A 24,457-nucleotide genomic window follows, 5' to 3' on the forward strand; every position below is an offset into this window, starting at 1 on the left:
TCAATTACAGGTGGAGTGGACCTCACCATCCCAGAATCCTCAGGATTGGGGAAGAAACTATGGACTAACATAGATTTACTAGTATTCTACTATAGACTCATTGTGATTCTAGCAATGGAAAAAACTGTATCATTGATGTGGAGGCAGTGGCCACTGGAGGTTCTCAGGGCAGCGAGAGGGAGAAACAGGTGTAATACACAGGCATTTTTGGGACTTGGGAATTGTCCTGAATGACACCGCAATGACAGATACAGGCCATTATATGTTTTGTCATAACTTACAAAACTGTTTGGGAGAAAGTGCAAACTACAATGTAAACTGTAATCCATGCTTGGTGGCAATGCTCCAAAGTGTGTTCATCAGTTGCAATCAATGTACCACACTGTTGAGGGATGTTGTTGGTGTGGGAGTTATGGGAAATAGGGCATGCGGGAATCCCTTATATTTTTTATGTGACATTTGTGTAATCTAAGTATCTTTAAAAAAAATAAAAAATTCTTTACTCCCTTGTAAAAAATAAAATAAAAAAATTTGATGTTATAAATAGGAGTTAGGTATCACTGGAACAGTTCTATTCTTATTCAAGACCTATACTGTTAATTTAAACATATTTCTAGAAGTATATTTAGCAAGATATTATACTGAGCCCTATATAATATACCAAGAATTAAATAAGCTTCAGTGGATTGTCCTTAAATCTAATCATCTACAATGCTTTTTAAAAATATGAGTGAAATTACTAATAAACATTATAACATTTTTATAACACAATCTGTAAGATAGAAACTGACACTATATCAACTATAACTTGGTTTATTACAATAAAGGCATGAGATATCAAGTTATTGTCCAACAATGATATAAAATACTCAGTGAATCAATTTAAACATACTGTAGTTTATAAAGTCTAGTACATTAAGGAGCATGGAAATATAACCCTGACCTTCTCTCACCTAAAACAAAAAGATAAAAATGAAATAGCATCAGTTTTTTCTTAAATGGTACTGGTTTTTTAAAAAAAGACTGTAACTGAAGCAGGAGAATAAAGGGGGTTCCCCTTTATAATTAAAGACATATATTTTTTCTACAAACACAAAAATCATTAATTTGAAAAAAAAACTTATAATTTTGCCATTCTTCTGCACAGTAGAAAGATTTCTCCATTGTCAGATAAAGTTCCACAAGACAGAATAAACTAATTTAAAGTTAAGTACAGGGAAACGGATGTGGCTTAACAGATATAGCGTCCGCCTACCATAAAGGAGGTCAAAGGGTTCAATACCCAGGGCCTCCTCGCTCATGTGGTGAGCTGGCCCATGCGCAGTGCTGCTGCGCGCAAGGAGTGCTGGCCCATGCACGGATGCCCCTGCCTAAGGGTGCCCACCAAGCAAGGAGTGGCCCCTGCACAAGGAGAGCTGCCCCATGGAAAACCACAGCCCGCCCAGGAGTAGTGCTGCACACATGGAGAGCTGACACAGCAAGATGACACAACAAAAAGAGACACAGATCCCCAGTGCTGCCTGATGAGAATACAAGTGGACACAGAAGAACACACTGTGAATGGACACAGACAACAGATGGGGGGAGGGGGAGAAATAAATAAATAAATCTTTAAAAAATAAATAAAGTGAAGTACAATACCTCCAACAACTATGTTCACCATTTCTTCTACAATGCTCTGGACAATGTCTTGTGGCTTTTCCTCACACTCATGGTTTTCTCCATCATACAATATATCATTTTTAGATAACGCTTTAAAACAGAAAAATTCAAAGGAATGTTATTTTAAATTTCTGTAAACTTTTCCTAAACATTAATGATGAAAAACTTTCCTTAAAAATGCACAATAATAGAATAAATCAAATAGATACATGAAACTACAAGTACTTACATATTAGAAAAAAGTTAAACCTTCAAAAATTATAACCAAACAGACTGCATTAAAAATATTTTCTAAATTCAGGTCAGTTTTAACTTCATTTCATCAACTTACAGTGATTATTCAACAACTGAATTTTGTAGATTATGCCTTCATGAATCAAAAATTTCGGAAATATTTTGAATGGAACATTTCTAACATATACCACTTTTCTTCCTATCAAACAAAAACACTGTGCTCTAATACAATGAGGTCCTTGAGGAAGTAGAAAAAGGGCTGTCTGGACCTCTGCGAGTGCTTTCCAGCCCTTCTTTACTATTTTTCCTCCAAACAGAAACTATATTTCTACTGTAAAACTAAATTGAAGAAGTAAAAAATAATTCATTCCACAATTTAACATTAATCAGAAACATATAGAGCTGCCAAACAGAGCTTCTAAACAGCACAAGAAAAACTGATATCAGTACACTGAATTGATAAGTTACCCTAAAAGCCAATTAAACTTGACCTTCCAGTTAGCCTATACAGGCTACCGTAGACAAAGGATTTCTGTTGGGTTTTTCTGAAATGCTGAAAATATATCAGGAAGGCTCCATCAGCACGTTGCAATACACTGATTTTTGGCACCCTGTCCTGGGAGCCACTGCCCTATACCAAATTGCATCCAACTGCACAGTAACTGGTAGTGTGGCCTTCTCCATTACCTCCCATACCCATGCATTACTATAAAGGACCAATAGTTATAATGTTGACTTCTAGAAACCCATCCACCCTATATATATCATCCTCCCAATCTGTCATCTGCTGTATTCTACAAAACACTGAATGCTGAAAGGGGAAACTTGATTAAAAAAAAAAAAAGATGTCAAATCAGCAACCTTTTTTTATAAAAAATCCAAATCCAAATATCATTTAGATTATTCTACGGAGTAAAAACATATGAATGTCTTGACAAATAACTTTCCCCCATGCTTACACTTTTTATTTCTGTGCTCTAGTGTGCTAAAATGATATAGTTGAAAAACTAGAATGTTAACATATAGAATCACTACCTTAAAGTGTGACAAAGTGACTAGCGAATTAAAAATAAATTTCTCGCATTATCTATTAGCAGATAGAAATAGATTAAAGTGATTTTTTTATTAGAGTAAAGTGATATTTATTGTATACAGAAAATGCTTAGAGAACAATTATGTCCAAAGTCACATAGTTAATAAGCAATGGAGATGTGATTCAAACCTGGGTCATCTAATTCCAGAGTTTGCACTTTAATGAATTGCTCTCAAGCAGAATTTTCCTTTTAATCAGTTTTTGGAAGAAAAAATACCTGTCAAGCCAAAATCATTATAGTTGTGCCAAAGGTAATTGTGTCTTATTTATAATTCTGTAACCTATAGTATACCTAGAGTGGTGCCTCATACACAAAAAATGCTCCCACTCCCTGGAGTTCGAGCCCATGTTGATTTTCTGCTGGAAACTTTCCCTACATTTTTCAGTTAGCTGATTCTTATCCCTGAAACATCATCATCTCTTCTAATAAGGCATTTCCTAACTCCTCGCAGCAGAATTACCATGTGTGTGCCACTTTTAGGACAGTAATCACATTTTACTTCATTTATGCACACCGGATCCAGAGGACACTAAGAGAAATAGCTGTATCCTGGTCAACTTTTAACTCCAAGTCCTAGCACAGTGCCTAGGACACCATATGCTCAAGAAATGTTTGCTGAATGCATGGATGAACAAAGGAAGGAATGAACAAAGTCCCAGCTATATTAAGATTCAGCCTTTGAATCACCTCCTCTATAAACACACAGTAAAAGTAGGGAAAATTTTGGCAAGGATAGGCTAGAGACATGTAGACTCACTATTAGCTGGAACAGAGTGAATGCTCAGTGTATTAAAATCATTCCATTTAAAATAAACAGCAAAGTATTATCAAAATAGTAAAAAGGCATCTTTCTATTCATGCCATTGCTGCTGTTCATGTCACTACTGTGGAAAAGATAAGAGAAAAAATTAAGAGCTGAAAATATATTATAGAAGTCTTTCCTCAAAGTGAAGTAATAACACAGACATCAGATGACTTGTAACTAAACCCTATCCTGAATCTAGACAACCACAGAATTTCCATCATTTTTTAACAAGCTAAGGAGAAACAAAGGGAACAACCCAAACTCTCTTGTGCTTTCACAGAACAATTAACGTTGAGAATAGTGCTTGGAAAAATGCGACTTCATGTGACTTACTTTTCAAAGTAACAAATTTTTAAATAAATACATACAATTTTATACATATAACATTTTTAATCTTGTAAATTATTTTTTATAAATGAATTTACATAGGAAAAAGCACTGGTAGAGAACACCTACACATCAGTATATAAAAATAAATAAAATTTGGCTTGTTACTCAAAAGACTTGTTTTTATATTTAATTTCAGTATATATTTTAAATCATAATCATAGTCTTTTCTAAACTTTTAATATATAATGATTACTAAAAATGTTCAGGCATATTTCATAAAAACATACTTAAAAGGTCCCTCGTTTGCTATGAAACTAATCTTTAAAATAAAACCTGATGTTCCCATATATCATGCTAACAGACATTTATGACCCTCTTTAAAAGGGCAGCTGGTGTAACTCAGTGGCTGAGCACTGGCTACCCACAGATGAGGTCCCAGGTCCAAGTCCCTGCCCCAGTAACTCCCAAAATTTTTTTTAAAAATGAAAAATAAAAAAAACCAAACAACTACCACCCCCAAAACAAGTCTGAAAATCATACTACTCATGAGATCCTAATGAATGCAAAGAATTGTGGGATAAGGTCAAATTAACTCTGCCACCTAGAATGGAAAAAGTCCACAATTATCACAATATGTCTAATATCCATTAAATCATATTACCCTTTATACATAGCTTCACCAAAAACTCTCATCCCTAATCACTTCCCTTAACGCACACAATATATATCCCACACCCCCATCTCAAGATTACTTTCAGCTGCAGTTGCCTGATCAGCTTCAGTCTGTTCATTTTCTGCACTGGAAATATCAGATCCATTTTCAGGCTCCGTGTCATCCAGAAGGTTTTTATCCACATTATTTGTCTGGGATTCAAGGTCCCCTTCATTTTCTTGGGATATGTGGTCAACAGTCTGAGGCGGCAGATATCTAAGTTGAGGTGATTCAGGCTCATGATGGCTTACTGGAGACTGCAACAGGTGATGATGCTGCCGATGCCTCTCCTTTTCCATTTGTTTGGCTTCCTGCAACTGGAAAGAAATAGGTTAATTTCCAATATTAGTAATATTTAAAATTTGGAGAGATCTTACTATAAAGTACCACCTTGTCTCTGGCTTAGAAATTACAGTTGATCAGTACAAAGAATATTAAAAAAATACTATAACCACATACAAAAACAAGTTAACAGTGGTTAATTGTTAGGGAGATGGATATATGTGAGAACAGAGAAGGAAAACTTTCACTATATATCCTTTTCATACCTTTTGGTGTTTGAAATGGCATTTCCTAAACATGAAACACTAATTAAAAAAAAATAACCTCAGAGTTATAAGGTTGGATTGGGGCCAACAGTGGATTTTACCTAAAATTTTTAAAAAGTTACAAACGGAAGGGGAAAAAAATGAAAACCAGCATGAAAGTACTGCATATACATGTTCAGTTTCGTGTATTCTTATATAAAGGAAGTCTAAAACGATATTTAAGAAATCAGTAATAATGGATACCTATGGAGGATAGGGTGTTGGGAAATAACCAAATGGGAGACAAAACAGGGAAGGAGACTTTTCAGTATACACCCTTCTGTAGCATGTTCTTACATTATCTTGTCAAACATATCTCCTTTAATTAAAAATAAAATTACATTTAATAAATAAAACTGCAGCTTAAATGGCTCTGCCCAATCATTCACCTAATTAGTATAAAAAACTTTATCTACCAAGGTCTCAATTTTATTCTAGAAGACCTGTCATTTTATATATATATATATATATATATATAAAATACCATCTATAAAAACTTTATCACTTAGAAGATGCAAAAATGGTTAACAACCAGGGTCACAGGGTTTCATTTTTCAGTATGAGTTTTCATACACATCTCTTTTGATCCTTGTGAACTGATAAGAGTCTAAGAAAATCAATTTCCACAAAGAAATATTTTTCAGTGTTAGATATAAGCATCTTAGTTTCCCCAGCAATATTCCAGGTTATGTAGAAATACCAGAACTAATTTTATGAATTTATAAAATAAATTTGAATTAAAATGTTTTAATGCCTAAAAGGTAGGAAAGGAAGAGCCTCACAGTCTACATAGTCCTAATTTCTCATTTACAGAGAAGGAAACTGGAAGGCATGACTAGTTGTACAGATGCAGTCAGAGAAGAACTCTTAACCCAAAGAATGCTTTAGACCGTTAATAAAAGATCAATTTCCATATTATAAGTGAGAAACTATGACTTGCAATCAAATCCCACCCACAGTCTAATTTCAACCAATCTGTACCATGATATAGTGAGACAAGCACATGCTTCTAATCACATACAATAGTGTCAACTTCTAACTTTCCATATTTATTCCAGAGTTATAAAACAGCAATATGTCTGAAAACAGATCTGATATCCTATAAAAATAAAAACCTTTAAACATGTTTTTTATATACTTTGGTAGTTTCTAGAGTAGGCTTTCTCAAGCTCAGCACTGCTGACATTTAAAATACATAACCATGTAACCAAATAGACTATGTTATATCTGGAGTACTCTGCCTCTGTAAAAACAAATGAAGATCTCTAAGAACCGATATGAAATATTTTACAGCACATACAATGCTAAGTAAGAAAAGCAAAATGCAAAAGCCAATGATCTCTATTTCTTGATTTTAAATTTCTTGTGTAGAACCCTCCCTAATGGATCAGGGATGGTCTATGCGACCACTCTGATGACGAGTTATAAAAGACATTACAACTTCTGTTTTGTTATTCTCTCTCTTCCAGATCATACATCCTGGGAGAAGCCAGATGCCATGTCACAAGCAGCCCTATGCAATCCTTGTGATAAGAAACTGGGCCTTAGGTCAACAGACAGTAGTGAAAAACAGACCTTTTGCCAACAGCCACATGAGTGAACTTAGAAGAATATTCTCTAACCCAATCAAAGCTTTACATGACTGCAGGCCCAGCCAACATCATGACTACAACCTTGTGAAAAACCTGAGTCAGAATCACCCAGCTAAGCCACTCTTGTATTTTGGACCCTTAGAAATTGAGAGACATATGGGAGTGGATGTAGCTAAAGAGGTTGAGCACCTGCTTCTCATATACAAGGTCCTAGGTTCAATTCCTGGTACTGCCTAGAAATGATATTCTAAGAAAAAAATAAATGTTTGTTATTTTTAAAGAAGCTAAGTATTGGGGTAATTTGTAATGCAATAGGTAACTATCACAGTATTTTAGCCTTTGTTTATGAAAGGGTAGTATATAAAACTATACACATATTGTGTTCAGTTGTGCTAAAGAAATGCAGGAAGAATAAGCCAGAAATTAAAGAAATTAGCTAGACCAAAGGAGTAGAAAGACAGATGGAATAGGAATGGGGTGATGGGAAGAGGAGGGAGTGGCACTTCTCTGAGCAGACTTTTTGTATAGCCCTGACTCTTAAATCATAGTAATGCTTGACATACTAAAAAAATAAATTAGCAATAAAAACCAACCAGGATATGGGGGGAAGAAGGGTATCAAAATGGAAAACAGACAGAGACAAATTACCTAACTGTATTACAAATAAATAACATTACCTCATTGAAGCCGGTGGAGAAGAACTAACCTACACAATTTCGGAAAACAGTATTTTGACTTGGTATAAAGCTGAAGATGGAACTGAACACAAATGTTATAATCTAGTTAGTAAATTTGCTTCTCACAGATGTATGGTATGGGTTCATAATTCCAGAACTATTTTACACGTATACTAGGTGTCTAAGAGTGAACAAATAATATATCATAGAAAATGAAAGCCAGGTTTCTCATTAGTGGGGACTGAAGTTCAAATAAAGAAAGGAAGAAGCCTGTGGTGATGGACTGGAATTACAAGTATCAACATGAACACATCACTTTAAATACATTCAGATACATACATACAGATGAGAGGGTGAGGGGGTCAAGTATGTTTCCTAGTTCTATCTGCTGCGCTGAGAGGGCTTAGAAGCAATAACACCCCAGCAGGGCTGAAATTCAAGATGAATCTGGACTATTTTAAGGTTCCCAAAGTAAGGAAGTGCTAAAAAAGAATGGGAACTCGACAAAAGGATACAAGGCTAAAGCTGGAATAATTTGGAAACAAAATAAATGACCAACAGTGCTGGTCATTACCTACACAATAAAATTAATATCCATTGAGTCTATACTAATTAAATAATTGAATAATGGAAAAGAAAGGAGAAGAATCCAAGTTAACAAAGAAAGCAGAAAAGAGGGAAATGGAAAATCATCTTTAGGCAAACACCACAGAAATAACTTTTGCCTACAAGATGGACTGATAGATTCTAAAATTAGGGGTAGAGGGAAGCGGATTTGGCTCACCTGATAGAGTGTCTGCCTACCACATGGGAGGTCCTGGGTTCAAACCCAGGGCCTCCTGACCCATGTGGTGAGCTGGCCCATGTGCAGTGCTGATGTATGTGCATGCAAGGAGTGCCATGCCACGTAGGGGAGCCCCACATGCAAGGAGTGTACCCCATATGGGGAGCCGCCCTACATGAAAAAAGTGCAGTCTGCCCAGGAGTGGCACCGTTTACATGGAGAGCTGACACAACAAGATGACACAACAAAAAAGAGACACAGATTCCCGGTGCTGCTGACTAGAATACAAGCAGACACAGAAGAACACACAGCGAATGAACACAGAGAGCAGACAACTGGGGGTGGGGGAAGGGGAGAGAAATAAATTTTAAAAAATAAAAATAAACCTTTAAAATTAGTGGTAGAAAAGGTTAAGGAGAAACAGGATATTTGCTCTGGTTTCAAAGTACTTCCCCTAAGATATTTAATAATTGTAAAAGAAAATAATAATGTTACAGTGGGGAAACCTGGCCAACATCACCTTAACCAAGTGACCACGGTTAACATCACCCATAATAATATCACAGCGTGATGTCCCAATATGATGTGCTGAAAAGGACACAACATCACTTATGAGGTATTCTAGCCCAAAACACACCACCTCATTTAATCATATGAAACCACAAGACAAAGCAAATTGAGGGGCATACAACAAATAACTGATCAGTACTCTACAAATGTGTCAAGGTCATGAAAGCTAAGCAAAGTCTGAGGAAATGTCACAGACTAGAGACAACTAAGAAGACATAACAAGTTAACACATATTAAATGTAATATGGTATCCTTGACTGGAAAAAGACATTAGTAGGAAAGCTTGTGAAATTCAAATAAGGTCTGTAGTCTAGTTAATAGTACAGTATCAGTGCTGATTTTCTGCTTTTGATAAGTGTACTATGGTTATGTAAGATGGGTAGCATCAGGGGATGTGGGGTAAAAAGTAAAAGAGATCTCCTCTGTAATCTTTTTTACAACTTTTTAAAAGTTTCAAATCAGCTGAAAATAAAAAACTAGAAAAACAGCAAAATCCCTAAATTATTTTTTTAATTATAAAGACATACATAATGTTTTAAAGGTTCTATAGTTGATCATCCTGAAGGAATTTAGAGTATAAAGAATATCATGACCTTTTAACATATGGGAGAAAAAATTTATTTCATCAATATAGAAATGAACTTTGCTTATTTTTTTAAGGTTTAATGCATAAATAATCTTATACCAGAATAGATCAAATTAAGTAGTTTTATATCTATATTACACTTGACTATTGAGCTTGAGTGAAGTAAAAATATAAATTCATAACCACTTCCATTAGGAAAAGGGCACTCAATCTTCCCATTCAATTTCTGAACTAAAAAACACATATTTTGTTCAAAGTCAAACAAGTCACTAATGCTCAAAACAAACAAAACAAAACACAACCCCGCCACAAATCTCTAGTAAGTAGAACTGTAAATGAAGGACATCTTCTCTATAGGCATAAAAATTTCACTATAATTACTATGAATACCTTTCTATAGTTGACATGTGTCCGTGGCGTTCTATACATTTCTCTTTTTTAAATACTTACTGCTTGGTTTTCCATACGTGCAAAGATAACATTTAACATCTGAGTAAGAGTAGCTTTGGCTGTTGTCTGATTGATGAGATTTTTGCTTGCTAGATAGATATTGTAACATGTTCTCACAGCTTGCAATACAGTTCCTTCATGAATTTCTATGTGTTGAGATGTTACTGCAGTAAGTAAAGCCTTAAAAAAAAAACCCACAAAAAACGGTTAAATTAATTTTCTGTATCCAGAGATTTAGCAAGAAATAAAAGCCTATTTTTTTCTGTATTAAGAGTTAAAACTTTCTGACAGCATTACCACTTTCAAGAGTATACTGAATTTTTACCTGTCTTGACTATGTCATCAACTGTTAGGTTATTTCATGTCCTCCTCATTGAGACACAGTTTCCACATAACCCTTCTAATACCAGAGCACTAGAAAACCATTTAACTAATTTGTTTCAACCCAGCTTTCATTTTAATAGAAACGATATTTCCTTTTGCTTTTGAAACTGCACAGCCATCTCAAAATCCTCAAGATTAAGGAATGAACAAACTAAGAAGGGAAAGCAACTATGGACAAAGTAGACTTACTGTTATTCTAGCAATGGAAGAACTGTATCATTGATATAAAGGCAGTGACCACCAGAGGTTCTAAGTGGAGGGAGAGGAAAGCACAGGTGCAACTTGGGGGCATTTTTGGGACACTGGAATTGTCCTGCAGGACACTGCAATCATTATACATTGTCTCATGTATAAACTGGTGCAGGGCAAATTATAAACCATAAGGTAAACTATAGTCTATGGTTAGTATTAATACAATGCTTCAATATGTGTTCGTCAATTTTAACAAATGCTCCTCACTAATGAAAGATGTTGTTAATGGGGGAAAGTGTGGGAGGGGAAGCAGGTGGTACATATGAGAATCCCTTATTTTTTATTTTTTTATTTTTCAGTTTTTGGTACCAGGGCCAGGGATTGAACCCAGGACCTTACATATGGTATGCAGGCACTCAACCATCTGAGCAACAATGGCTCTCAATCCCCGATATTTTTGATGTTACATTTATGTAATCTAAAGCTTCTTTAGATAGACAGACAGACTGATGCACAGCATTAAAATTCTGTCACAATAGGATACATATATCTTACTCACCTCCACCTTTATCCCAGAACAGACTAGACTGAACAAATCTGTCACTGTTAAAGTTATTTATAAATATTTTACAAGAAAGCATTTAAAATTATCCCAAGATGAAACCTCCAAAAAAGTGAAAAAATTCATAAATGTGAATTTTCACACACTGGGTTACCTGCAATTTCTCAGGAATAAGGACTAATATCTTTTATCCCCTTTATATATTGTACAATGCTATGTAGAGTCAGCATTAATGACTATATACTGAATAAATCATAAATGACATGAAATTGCAAGTGATTGGCCAAACTGACTGAGTGGTTTTTCTAGAATAAAGATATTAAGACTTGGAAGTAAATGGAAAGAATCAGAAGGGCTGTATCTATACATGAAGGAAAATATGCATGGAAATTGTTTAAAAAGAATTAATAACAGAAGAAAATTTTAATGATACATAAAGTTATCACCAATACTATTAATATTAGCGGTAACATTTAGGACTCAGTATTTACAACCAACTGAAAACAAGACTTTTCTCTCTAAAGATGTTCAACCATTCAGGTCCAATATAGCACAAACTCAGGAAAATGTTTCGTTGAGCGGGTTTAACAGATGGATACAGTGCAAGGGAATCAGGAAAGCTGGTGGCAAGGAGTTCATATAAGGAATCATGTGTCATGGGGACAGCCTAGGAGGTATCCAAAATACAGGAAGAAGTAGAGGGATCAGGGAACCTTCACATGGAACCCTAAATTCTATGTGGAAAGCATGCCAGAAACTGAAAGCTCTGGATGACTCTGAGGCTCAAGTCTAAATAGGACCTTCAAAAGAAGGGACTTGGGAATAGACTAGTAGTCTTCTAATAAACTTGGCACCCAAATTACTGCAGCTATAGCTAGAATGCAAGCAAAACCACCTTTTCGGATATTTTCAGTGTGAAAAGTTTCAGATTTAAAAAAATACATGTTATGAATAACAAATTCACTTCATATAATTAATTACCTTTATTATCTGCAACTGAACTCCTTCATCTGTTTGAGGACCTTGGAAACAGCCACAGATTGTTTCAATAATTCTATCAATTAATTTTTTGCCTGGTGTTGTACTATCCGGAGCATTACCAGTCAAGTGCCCATAAGCAATAAGTTTCTGAAATACAAAAAGAAAATGAAGATCCTAATTAAGCTAAATAATATATATGTTATATATTATATATATATACATATATGTTAATTAAATTGCAATACCTATCAATTGAATGTATACTGAAATTTTTACATACAAACGTTAAGGCAAAGTTAAAGGTTATACCAACTTTTTCTTTAAAAAGTTTATCTATAAACACATAAAATTATTTACATTTGTAATAACCACAATAAAGAGATGAATAATGACAAAACAAAACCATCAGGCAACTTCAAAATAGCCGGATCTTTAGTACTTTTCTTTGTTGTGTTATAATAGTTTACTGCTTTCTATCTAAAAAAGGTTTTATTGATAATGGTTTTGTGGAAACCATCTTAACACGTTTAAATAACCTAAAACCTTTTCCCAAATTAAATCTATCACTATGAAGAAAATATAGTTTTCACATACTGGCTGCAATTTATCATCGGTTTGCTCACTCATCACTGCTATTACAGCCCTGGAAGAAAGGTCTTAGATATTATAATACTACTTTTCCAGGGAAAAACAAGGTCAGAAATTAGGTGAACTTATCCTTAACCTCTCTTAAGGACGATACTACAGTCTATATAACCACTGAATTGTTAGTTGAATAGGTATAGTCCACAGTGAGAACACCTGAAAGAAGGACCCCTTTATCTAGATTTGTCTTACAAATATCTAGAATGTGTGTGTGCACACACGCATGTGAGAGAGAGAGACAAAGACAAAAACACAGGATGAAAGATAAAAGGAATTTTTCTTACCTAAGGGAATGCCATAGCTAAAGTCCAACAGTCAATAAGAACCTATTGCTTTATATAAAACAGTAGGCCTTTAAGCAAATTCACGGGCAAATGATGACTATGTAAAGTCAGCAGAGGTTAAAAGTATTTTGGTTTTGCATTTCTTGGACAGAGAGAAACCAATCAACACTTTCATTATTGATGACCTTAGTAAATATCTTATGTCTCACTAAATAATTTTCTTTACCATTAAACTGGAAACCTCTTCTTTTTGTAACTGCTATTTTCTATCTTAAAAATAAACAACCATTTGGTTTTTCTTACCACAAAAAGAATACCCAAAGCTTTTGTGAAAAAACTCTCAATCATCAACTGTGATGTTTTAGAAACATGTTCAAAAGAAACAGTTTTTAGATAATGCCATTTTATACATACCTGTAAACAATCTAGAGATGTACTAACTATACGGGGACATCTGGACTGGCATGCTAACTCAAAGGGTAAGAAATACTTGTCTGCTTCAATAAAATTTGCCTTTGATTTCACTGGTGGAAGGGTGCTTGATCCAGTTTTTGCTTCTCCTTGAGGAGGACTAAATGAAAAGGAAGAGTCTGATTTGACTATCACATTTATCATATTGATGATAAAATCACACAGAAACAAAGAATTTGTTCTAAAAGGGACATTGTTAAAAGAGCAGTCCTCCATCTTCCCATATTTCATGAGGAACCCAAAGCCTCGAGAAATTAAGTGATCTGCCACAAATTTGAAAGCTAGTGGTCAGACATGTTATGAAATCTAAGACACTGGATTCAAAATATCTTAAAAGGCAATGGGTTTTCTACTTGTCCTTAAGTAAAACTGCACTTTTGAGTTTTTCTATACTGTCCCCTAGAGGTCAACACTATCACTGATACCTCAAAATATTTTTCTAAATATGAATCAGTCTTTTAGACAAAGGACTTTACAACATACCTCATGTTATTTCAGAAATATCCTTGCATATTTATGTAAGATTGCTTGTAATTATAAGTATCCTTACAATTACATATTTTTAAAAATTTTTCTAAAAGGTTGATTGGTAGAGATAACATGAAAAAATTTACCACATTAAAAAAATAGATCATTGTGTTATTACTTTGGCCAATATTATCAAGTTTGCAAATAATTTTTACTGAAGAAAAGAAGCACAACAAACCTTTGTTTTTCAGTTTCTACTTTTATTTCCTCTGAAAGAAAAAAAAAAGGAAACATACATTAGAAAGCTTGACAACAGAAAGATGACACCATTAAGTAATCTGGTTAGTTTTATAAATTTATTTGTAACTCCTACAAAATGTTGGGAAGAATGCAAATTCAAAAGAAATTTTGGTTCAATATGTTAATATACATGAATAATAAAATTTTGTAAAATCAGAATGTACATAACAGTCAAAAGGATAGCTAGAATTGTGGATTACTAATTCCCAAAGTATTTCTTTTTCCCAAAGCATTTCCTTTCTGTCAAGTAACTATACTATCCGGAAGCATTAAAAATGGAATATTATGCCAACAATAGGGGGGAATGTGGGAATGCTGTATTTTTCATATGATTTTTCTGTAAACCTACAACTTCTCTAATTTAAAAAATAAAAATATAAAAAATAATAAGGACATATTTCATGGGTCTATGTATTACTAGGTGTTTTAAATGAAGTAATCCATACGAATTGTCTCATGAAGTGTCTAGTACATATAAAAGCACTGGAATTATGGCAACTCCTACTAAATACTGTGTGACCTTGAGAAACCCTCATTTCACTAACTACTAGCAGACTCTGTGAAAGTTCCTTATATTATAAAACATAGATTGGCAAACTCTATCACCTGATGTTGTACAGGCCATGAATTTAAGAATTTGGTTTTTAGGCATGAATAACTGTAATAAATTTGATGATAGAGAGCACTAACTTCAAACCCAAATGAAGATAAATGTTATCTTCCAAAAACTAATTCCATTCTTCTCATTAGTAAACCTGAATTAGAATGACTATAATCAATTATTATCCTTTTGACTTTCATCAGTAAAAAGGGGATAAATTTGTTTTCTCGTATTATATAATTACCTACACACTATCCTTAGTTCCCTCTTGGTGTGCAAAGCCCTTTTCAAAAAAATTTGTTGACTTTACTCTAAAGCAGTATAGTTCAAGGGACCAATAGACAGATACTATGAACCATTCTGTTCTACGATTATCATTTTTAACATGCCAATATTTAAACAGTCTAATAAAATATGCCCAACACAAGTTATATTGAATGTAATGTTTCTCTAATTCAGAGAGTACTATAATAACCTGAAGTTCTAAAAAAAAAAAGCTATAATTATTTAACTGTTAAGAGAACAAAATCCTGGATAGTGTATTAGTAATGAATCATCAGATAAAAGGTTATGAGCAACACAGGAGGTATTTATTTGAGTTTCCCTTAACTTACCACGCTATGTGAAATAGGGATGACGTAGAATAAAGTACAAATGGAAAAAAAATCAACAGAAAAGAGACATTGACATTTCCCATTGTATTGAGTTAAATAGTGTCTCCTGAAAATTCAAGTCCACCCAGAACCCATGAATGTGACCTTATTTGGAAATAAGGTATTTGCAAATGTAATCAAGTTAAGATACATTCAAACTGGATTTGAGTCAGCCCTAAATCCAGTATCAGGGGAGTGAATGCCGCTCAAGTGGTCAGGTGCCTGCTTTCCACATGGCGGTGCTAGGTGCCTCCTAAAAACAAAAAATCAAACAAGCAAACAAAACAAACAAAAAACCAACTCAGGGGAGCCAATGTGGCTCACTGGTTGAGCGTGGGCTTCCCTCATACTAGGTCCAGGTTCAACCCCAGCCCCCGTACCAAAAAAATCCATTATCACTCACGACCTTGTAAGAAGAGAGAAATATGAACAGACAGACACAGGGAGAAGGCCATTTGACAATGAGGGCAGATACTGGTTGCTGGCAATCTGTGGTATTCCTTGGCTTGCAACCACCAGAAACTGACAGAGGCAAAGAAGGACTATTCTAGAGGCTTCAGAGGGCACATGGACCTGCCAATACCTTGATTTTGTACTTCTAGCCTCCAGAACTATGAGAAAGTAAATTTCTGTTGTTTTAAGCTACCCAGTGTGTGGTACTGTGTCATGGCAGACCTAGAAACTAATATACTGTCTTATTTTATAAGTTTAACCCAGAAAATATCACTCACTGATATTTTACTAAAAGTATCACAAATTATTTACTAACATTTATTAAAAAAACAATGAGCAGACATCATTTTGCATGGTTCTGACACACACGAATTTCAGATTCCAGTATTTAGGTTAAATAAAACTTGTCCTCCAATAATATGGTTCAAATTTAAGTTATCCCATATTGAATAATTACATAAAATACAAACTTCACTACAAACGCTTCAGTCCACAAATCATTACATAAATAATAGATGTGCATCATGATCAGTGAGCAATCAGGTCACTTCTTTCAAAATTTCTTGGTGACTGATCACTATGCATTTGTTATCCAGTTCATACACAGACACTAAAGTGTGTGATTGTGTTGCCGACATCTCCCAAAGATAAACCCACATGACATTTTACAAATATGGATAAAAGAAGGAGAGACTTGGCCAAAAAAATGAAAGTACAGCAAAGAAACAAAAAGTATTTAACACCGGAAGTGATACTGGAAAGTGGTTGTGATGAAAAAGATGATGACATTACAAAATAAGTGATGCCAGCAAAAAACTTTACCTTAAAAAAACTCTTGGGAGATATTTCAGGACACTGAAAGCACAAAGGAAAAATGCTGGAGCTGATCCAAACTTAGAAAGGAATATGACAGTTAAGACAAGAAGGGAGCAAGCACTGTTTAAACTATTCTTATTTTTTTAAATATACTTTATTTTTTACTTTTTAAAGAAACTTACATTACATAAAGGTTACACAAATATAGAGGATTTCCATATGCCCGCAGCTCCCTAGCCCTCCCACATTTCCCCACATCGACATCCTTCATTAGTGTGGCAAATTCACCACAAGTGATGAACAGATCATGGAGCATTGCTACTAAGCGATGATTGTAATTTACATTGTAATTTACACTCTCTTCTGCACATTTTTGCAAGTTATTATAAGATATACAGTGGCCTGTATCTGTCACTGCAATGCATTCAGGATAATTCCCAAGTCCCATAAGTGTCCCCAAATTACAGCTATTTTTCCCTCTCCCTCCCCTCAGAATCTCCAGTGGCCACTGCCTTCAAATCCATGATACAAGTTCTTCCATTGCTGGATCACAAGTCTACAGTAGAACTGTAAGTCTACTCTAGTCCACTGTCCATCCCCCAATCTTGAGGATCCTGTGATAGTGATGCCCATTCTATTTTGAATTGAGAGGAGGCTTAGATCCCATGGGGCAGATGGATGGGACTTTCTTGCTCGCAGTTGCAGACCCTCTCTGTTCCTTGAGATGGCTGTTGTCAGTCATCATCTCCTTGTTAGTAGTCCTGGGTTAGTTCAATGAACTGGAGAGTAGGTGTTACAAGTCTGTTGAGATTCAGGGCCCAACTGGCACATGAACAACCCAAAGATTTAAGTTTCTTGGACATAAAACTATCAACTCCAGTACTAACTATAGGTTCAAATAGAGGGGCAGCAGAGCCATGTGTAAGGAAAGTACAACTCAGTCCCACTCTATCACACTGGGGAGTGTAAATTCCTAAGTAGGGCTCGCTGGCAGAGCGCCAAACTCCTGAACTGTCTGCCCTGACGTTCTGGATGTCTCCAGAGCCCTCAGGAGCCCTATTTGAGGCAATATGTACTGAGTCAAGCCTTTTCTAGTCCCAGTCAATTACTTGATCACTAAAACAGAGTAATATTTACTTTGTCAGTCAATGAGTTTCTGCTAAGATGCACATAACTGTAACCTCTGACATGACCTCCCCTTTAAAGTCTCTTAACTATATATACGCATTTGTCTTTATCCTTTCCCTTTTTGGTTAAGGTCTTTTTCCAGTTGCATTGCTAGTTGATACTTGGTAATAATCTCGGTGCCAGGACGCTCATCCCAGGGAGTCATGTCCCATGCTGGGGGAAGGTAATGCATTTATATGCTGAGTTTGGGCTTAAAGAGAGGCCACATTTGAGCAATGAGGAGGCTCTCGGGAGGTTAACACTTAGGCATCCTATAATACTATGCTAAATTTCAATTTCAAAAGTAAGGGTTCATAAGTACAGTCATCACAATGCAGGGCCCGTCAATGATCCATTCTCCTTCTCTTGTCACTGCCCCTGTACTCAGGGGATTCTTGCTGTCCCAGTAGAGAATGTGGCAGAGCTCTCTAGGATAAGAATTCAGTATTTCTTTGGTTATTGTGTGGATCTCCACCCACTGTGACAATGCCCCATGAACACTTGAACATGTTCATATGCCTTATAGATATTCCCCAGGTGAACCTCTCCTCCCATGCATCCCCTATTACTGACACCCCACACCAATGATCCTCCCCTGCCACAGTTGTAATCCTTCCGTGATCCAAAACTTCTTCAAAAATTAAAGCCAACAAAATAACCGAATACAATTAATAGGAAAATTATATAATAATGACGGTTTTAAAAATAATTAATACAAAACTTTTTTTAAAATTTGAAATATGAAATATAAAATTTAAAAAAAAATTTCCCATTACGTCTTTCATCACTCTAAGATCTGTTCTCTTGTATGGACAGTGACATGTGCTTCCATTTATTTATCCAGTGTCTTATTTCTTTCATTTTATCTTCAAAGAAGCTTTAGGTTATAGAAAAGTCATGTACAGAATATAGACGATTCCCATATACCCTACATCCTCCTCCTTTTCCCCCTTTCCATTTTACATGTGGATGGTACATTTGTTATAATTAATGTACAAATACTGAAACACTGCTACTAACCATGATCAATGATTTACATTGTGGTTTACATTTTGGACCACACACTTTAATAGATTTTGATGAAGTCTGACATGGTCTGTATCCATCCTTGCAGGATCAGATAGAAGGACAATTCCACTGCGCCAAAAATGTCCTGTGTTCCATCTAGTCTATTCCTCCCTTCCTCTCCCCTTGGGACCCATGGTAACCACAAAGATTAACTCACTGGACCAGATTCATAGTTACCTGCAACAATGAGAGCTTAACATATTGGCCTGTCCTCTTCTATTAGGCACTGCCTATGCTCTGGAGAAACTCCTGCCCCTCTATCTGAGATCATAGCAGGGAGTCCAGTACCTTCCTGCTCATTATGTGAGTCTCCACTCTGATACAACACACTATGTCAAGATGACTGCTACACACTCCTTAGAAACCTGCCCCATGTACAACCTGTCCTGTGTGCCCCCCAAATTCATCACCTTATACCAGTAACCCTCCCCTGCTATATTTGCCAAAAGAACAATCCTAACATTGTAGTTTCAATCACATACCTGTAAACCCAGAGTTCACCTGCTCCCTCCCCCCAACCCTTGCTCCAGTTCCATGGACAGTCTAATCCACCCTCCCTACTCTACCGTACCCTACTCCAGTCACAGACCAGCACCACCCAGCCCAATAGCATCACTGCACCACTGTTATGCCCATCCACTGCACGATACATTTGTTTATCTATTTTTAGGAGGCACTGGGAACTGAATCTGAAACCTCATATGGGAAGTAGGCATTCAACCACTGAACTATACCTACTCCCTCTTAAAAGACCTGCTTTAACTCTCAATGTTTTTAATGTTTTAAATGACAGTGTATTAAATAAATATTAGTTTTATTAATTTTTGTTTCCTTATACTTTTATAACCCACAGTAAAAGAATTTTTACTGTTCTGACAAAATTTTTACAGGTCACAATTGCAATTTTCCCCATTGTTTATAAAAATTGTATACATTTTCAGCTCGCATGGTCATTTTAAGGTCCTGCCAAATGCCTGTATTTTTATATTTCCACAAGGGCTAATTTTATCCTCATAGGACAATTCCTCATGGAAACTAAGGATCAGATTAGTTAAATGCTGAGTCTAAATTCAGATAATCTAGTGATCTAGAAACTAATTTCCTTAGTCTTAGTGTATTATCTACTACATTGTGCTGCATCTAAGCAACCTTCTGTTAATTAGTGCAAATGAACTGAGAAAATTCACTAATTCATTTTACAATTATCAGGGTAAACTTATTTTAAAGCAGTGGTTCTCAGTGTGTCCCAGGGACCAAGAGCATCAGCCTTAAAGGGAAGTTTGTTGGTAATGTAAATTCTCAGCTCCCCCTCCCCCAGATCTATTAAATCAGAAACTCTGAGGACAGAGTCTGATAATCTGTTTTAACAAGCCCTCAAAGTGATTCTGATATACAAATAAGTTTGAGAATTATTGCTATAAAGTGATTAAAAGAAAAAAGTGGAAGACAGTTGGATTTTATCTGCTACTGGGAATATTACATTTACGTTCCTGTAAGAGTTCTTCGAGAGTTTGAGCCTAGACTAAAAAAGAAATTCTTTATCCGTTTCCTTAAAATATAATTAATGTACAAAGTCGTTGAGGAAACTGCTCCTCTATTTTAATGACTTAGGATTTGGAAGCAATTTGTCTCAGACTGACTTTCAACAATAGAATCAAGACATTAATTTTTAAGAACAACATGGAGAAAAATTAATTTTTAAAAAATGTTAATATCAAATTAAGAAGCAAATCATTCAAACGAAAAGGCACATAGTGCTTAACTGTGTCAAAACCAAGATAAGGATGGTCACAAACATCAAAATATTTTTAACACTGCTCTAGCAACATAAGACAGTGCCAGTCGACAGTAATAGAAGATGTGATATGATAAGAAAAGTCATCATTCTTGAGCTCAAATGAGATCAAATTAAAAGCTGATTTGTTTAGCGATATTTAGGTTTTTAACTGTATGATCATAGCCCTTAAAAAAAAAACTTAATGAAATTCTTGTAGAAATTATTTTCCTACAACCACCATATGTAAGGAAAGATTAAAATTTGAGGAAATGATCATTCTGAATTAGCATAAAAAGTATAGATTTTTTAATGTTTTGAAAGAAACACAAGTTTTATTCCTTTCAGGTACACCAAATAACTGGAACAAAGTCAATTCTGTTGACAAGGCAAAGGATGTACTTAATAAACAGGGATGACTTATTTTAAATGATAAATGTATACAAGTTATATACTTGATCCTAAGATTAAATGTTCCTATCTTAATATTATCTTTACTATTAACTTGCTTAGCAGCCCTATTTTTTCCTAATGAAATATAAATTTCAAAAATATTTATATTGATATAGCAAATGTTACCGTACAAATTATACTACATCATTTGTATCTACCTCTCATATTAAGTTTATATAAAGTACAGTTTACAGAGCAACAGAAGCTACCCAACAAAAACTCAACTGTGATCTAAGGAAAAAACTTAAAAGTCAAATGTAGTTTTTAAAAAAACAAATTAGAACTTATATATCCAAAGAAGTGTTGTCTCCTTCAATGCAGTAACTGTGGGAGGCAATGTGAAAATTATTATAATGCTGTCAGTATTCAAAAATATTTGTGAAATTTATCATTTGCAGTTCTTTCCTGCCTGCCTTCTTTTAAATGAATAACCTCACAGAAGGAAAATTCTCTAGAAAGGAAATCAGACTCTAACCACCAATTAATCAAAAGTAGCTTGGAGGCATGTTTAAAGAATTAGGTATGTGAATATAAAACAGAAGTTCTTAACTTTAGTGTTTCTGTATGTGTAAGCACTGTTCTAAGGAAAGAGTACATAACTCTCATTAGACTCTCAAGAAACCTGTATTCCTAACTATAAAGTGATATAGGATCAATTATGATTAAAAATGGTGATGCAGAACAATGATATTCTTTGTGTAAGCATTTTTAAATTTATAAAACCTAGCGTATACGTAAGGGATTATCTTGAAAAATAACATTCCTTTGGATGTACAAATTCTGCTAGGTTTACGTTTTTAAAGCCAATCATGTAACTTGAACATTTCATATAGTTAAGGATTAACTGTAAGTACAGTAGTTAATAAGAATGCTACAGGGAGCCAATGTGGCTCAAAGGATTAGGATTCTGCCTACCACACGGGAGGTCCATGGTTCGGTTTCCAATTCCTCCTAAAGAAGAGAACGAGCTGGCATGACAGGAAGGAGAGGCAAGCTGACACAAGATGATGCAACAAGAGACATAAGAAGAAAAACATGGTGAGGGACACAACAAAGCAGGGAGCAGAGGTTCCCAGTGCCTCCTAAATAGGACAAGCAGGATGGCGAGCTGGCACGGCTAGCTGATGTGACGAGATGATGCAACAAGAAACACAGGAGTAAAAACAGAACAAGAGATGCAATGAAGCAGGGAGTGCAGGTGGCTTAAGCAATTAGTCATCTCCCTCCCACATCAGAGGTCCTGGGTTCAGTTCCTGTGCCTCCTAAAGAAACAAAAAAGATAAAAAGACACAGCAAGTGCAAACAACAAGGGTTGGGGAGACATAAATAAATAAATCTCTAAAAAAAAAAGTGCTAATCAGCAATGCATTTGGAAAAAGACCTTGACGAAAAGGGGTAAACATTAAATAAAAAAGAGTTGTTACAGCTAAGAGATTTCAAAGTGAGTTGGAAGGTCATTCTGAAGATTGTTTATGCAGGTCTCAGACATATTTCACTAATTGCCACAGTGGGGGAAAAAAAGCCTCAAACAAGAGAGCTTCCAAGGGCTCTCAGGACATATGAACATCAGTGGCAAGGTATACAGCCTCATAAAATCGGCACCCTTTCAGCAGGAATATATGATAACCTATTTCTCCAACATAGCATATTTTACTCATTCATAATCCCCCTACTCATGATTCTTCTACTTCTTTTATTTGAATTTATAATTCTCACTGGACCCATTAAATATATCTCTCAGAGACTTAAATCTTCTGATTGTTCATATGCAGGTTGAGCCCTGAATCCCAGCAGAACAGTAGCCAAGTTCTACTCTCCAGTATTGCCCTAGAAAACCAACAAACGGTGATGATGGGCAAATGCCATCTCAAAAAAAAAAAAAAAGAATCTACAACTGCAAGCAAAACAATTCCTTCCATCTGCCCCACATCTAAGTCCCCTTTCAGCCTAAAGCAGTCAGAGCGGACATCATCCCAAATGCCTAAAGACTGAAGAATGAACAAACATCAGGAGGGAATGTAACCATGGACCAAAGTACAGTTACTGTTATTGTAGTTATTATCTTGTGTTAACAGAAGAACTTGCAACACTGATATAAATATAGTGGTTGCCAGGGGTTCAGAAGGGAGGGAGAGGGATGAAAAGGTGGAACACAGGGCATATTTGGGGCAGTAAGATTGTTCTGTATGATACTGCAATGACAGACACATGACACTATGCCTTCGTCAAGGCCATGGAACAAAGTATAAGCGATAATGTAAACTAGACTTTGGTTAATAGCAGCGCTTCAATACGGGTTCATTAAATGTCCCACACTAATCGAAGATGTTATTAATAGAGGAAACTGTGTGTGTGGGTGTGTGGGTGTGTGGGGCTACATGTTAATTCCCTATACTTTCAGTGTAATTTTTCTGTAGCTTTAAGTCTAACATTTCTCTAAAACTGAACTTTATTTAAAAAAATATTTTAACAGGATGGTGTGATGTACAATAGTATGTGTTTTAATATTAGGGAAAAGATTAATTGAATAGCTGTTATAAGCTTTTATTTCCAGTGTTTACATTAAAAACTATCACATTTACTAAGGCAATACTTAAAAACTCCTTCAAAACTTTTGTAAAGCCCCTGCCCTGTGAGTCTTGGCACCCAGGGACCAGGAAAAGGTGATCCCTGCCACTATGGTAGGGAGTGGGGTGGTGGGCCCTTGCTTTCCTGCACAAGGACTTCCCAGCAGACCAATGGTGGTGCTCCCAGGCTGGCCTGGCCAGCCCAGTGCCAGGCTGGGAGCCACGAGGCAGAAACCCCAGCAGGCAGCCTTGCACACCGGGCTGGGGATGCCCCTTGTGGCCAGGCCTGCGATGTGTGTGGGACGCAGAGACCACAATGGACCAGTGACCCTCATGACACCAGCCGGCCAGGTGCTGTGTGTGTCTCCTGGCCTGAATTCAACTCAATTCAAAACTGGATGTGGACTAAAAGGACTCCGAAAGAAGCCCTCTCTGGTCTGAAGAAAGACAAAAGGACCCCCTTAAAGATTGATTGTAGTTTTGTTTTTCCCACCCCAGTGTCATAGGTAGTAGGATAAAGTAGACACTTAAAACT

At 35.7% G+C, this 24,457-nt stretch overlaps 1 protein-coding gene across 2 annotated transcripts in view; it reads right to left on the reverse strand.

The window, feature by feature from the left end:
- The window catches only part of ARFGEF1 (ARF guanine nucleotide exchange factor 1), a 175,468-nt gene that overhangs the window by 95,982 nt on the left and 55,029 nt on the right, over positions 1 to 24,457 (reverse strand). For both annotated transcript variants that reach the window (XM_058275607.1, XM_058275608.2), the window contains 6 exons: positions 14,309 to 14,339; positions 13,546 to 13,702; positions 12,203 to 12,349; positions 10,084 to 10,263; positions 4,878 to 5,154; positions 1,642 to 1,752 (listed from right to left, as the gene is read on the reverse strand). In XM_058275607.1, the coding sequence (XP_058131590.1) occupies positions 1,642 to 1,752; positions 4,878 to 5,154; positions 10,084 to 10,263; positions 12,203 to 12,349; positions 13,546 to 13,702; positions 14,309 to 14,339 (903 nt within the window). The remainder of the gene's footprint in view (positions 1 to 1,641; positions 1,753 to 4,877; positions 5,155 to 10,083; positions 10,264 to 12,202; positions 12,350 to 13,545; positions 13,703 to 14,308; positions 14,340 to 24,457) is intronic.

Source organism: Dasypus novemcinctus, chromosome 14 (assembly GCF_030445035.2).
Source record: "Dasypus novemcinctus isolate mDasNov1 chromosome 14, mDasNov1.1.hap2, whole genome shotgun sequence".
In the NCBI taxonomy this organism is placed as follows: domain Eukaryota; kingdom Metazoa; phylum Chordata; class Mammalia; order Cingulata; family Dasypodidae; genus Dasypus; species Dasypus novemcinctus.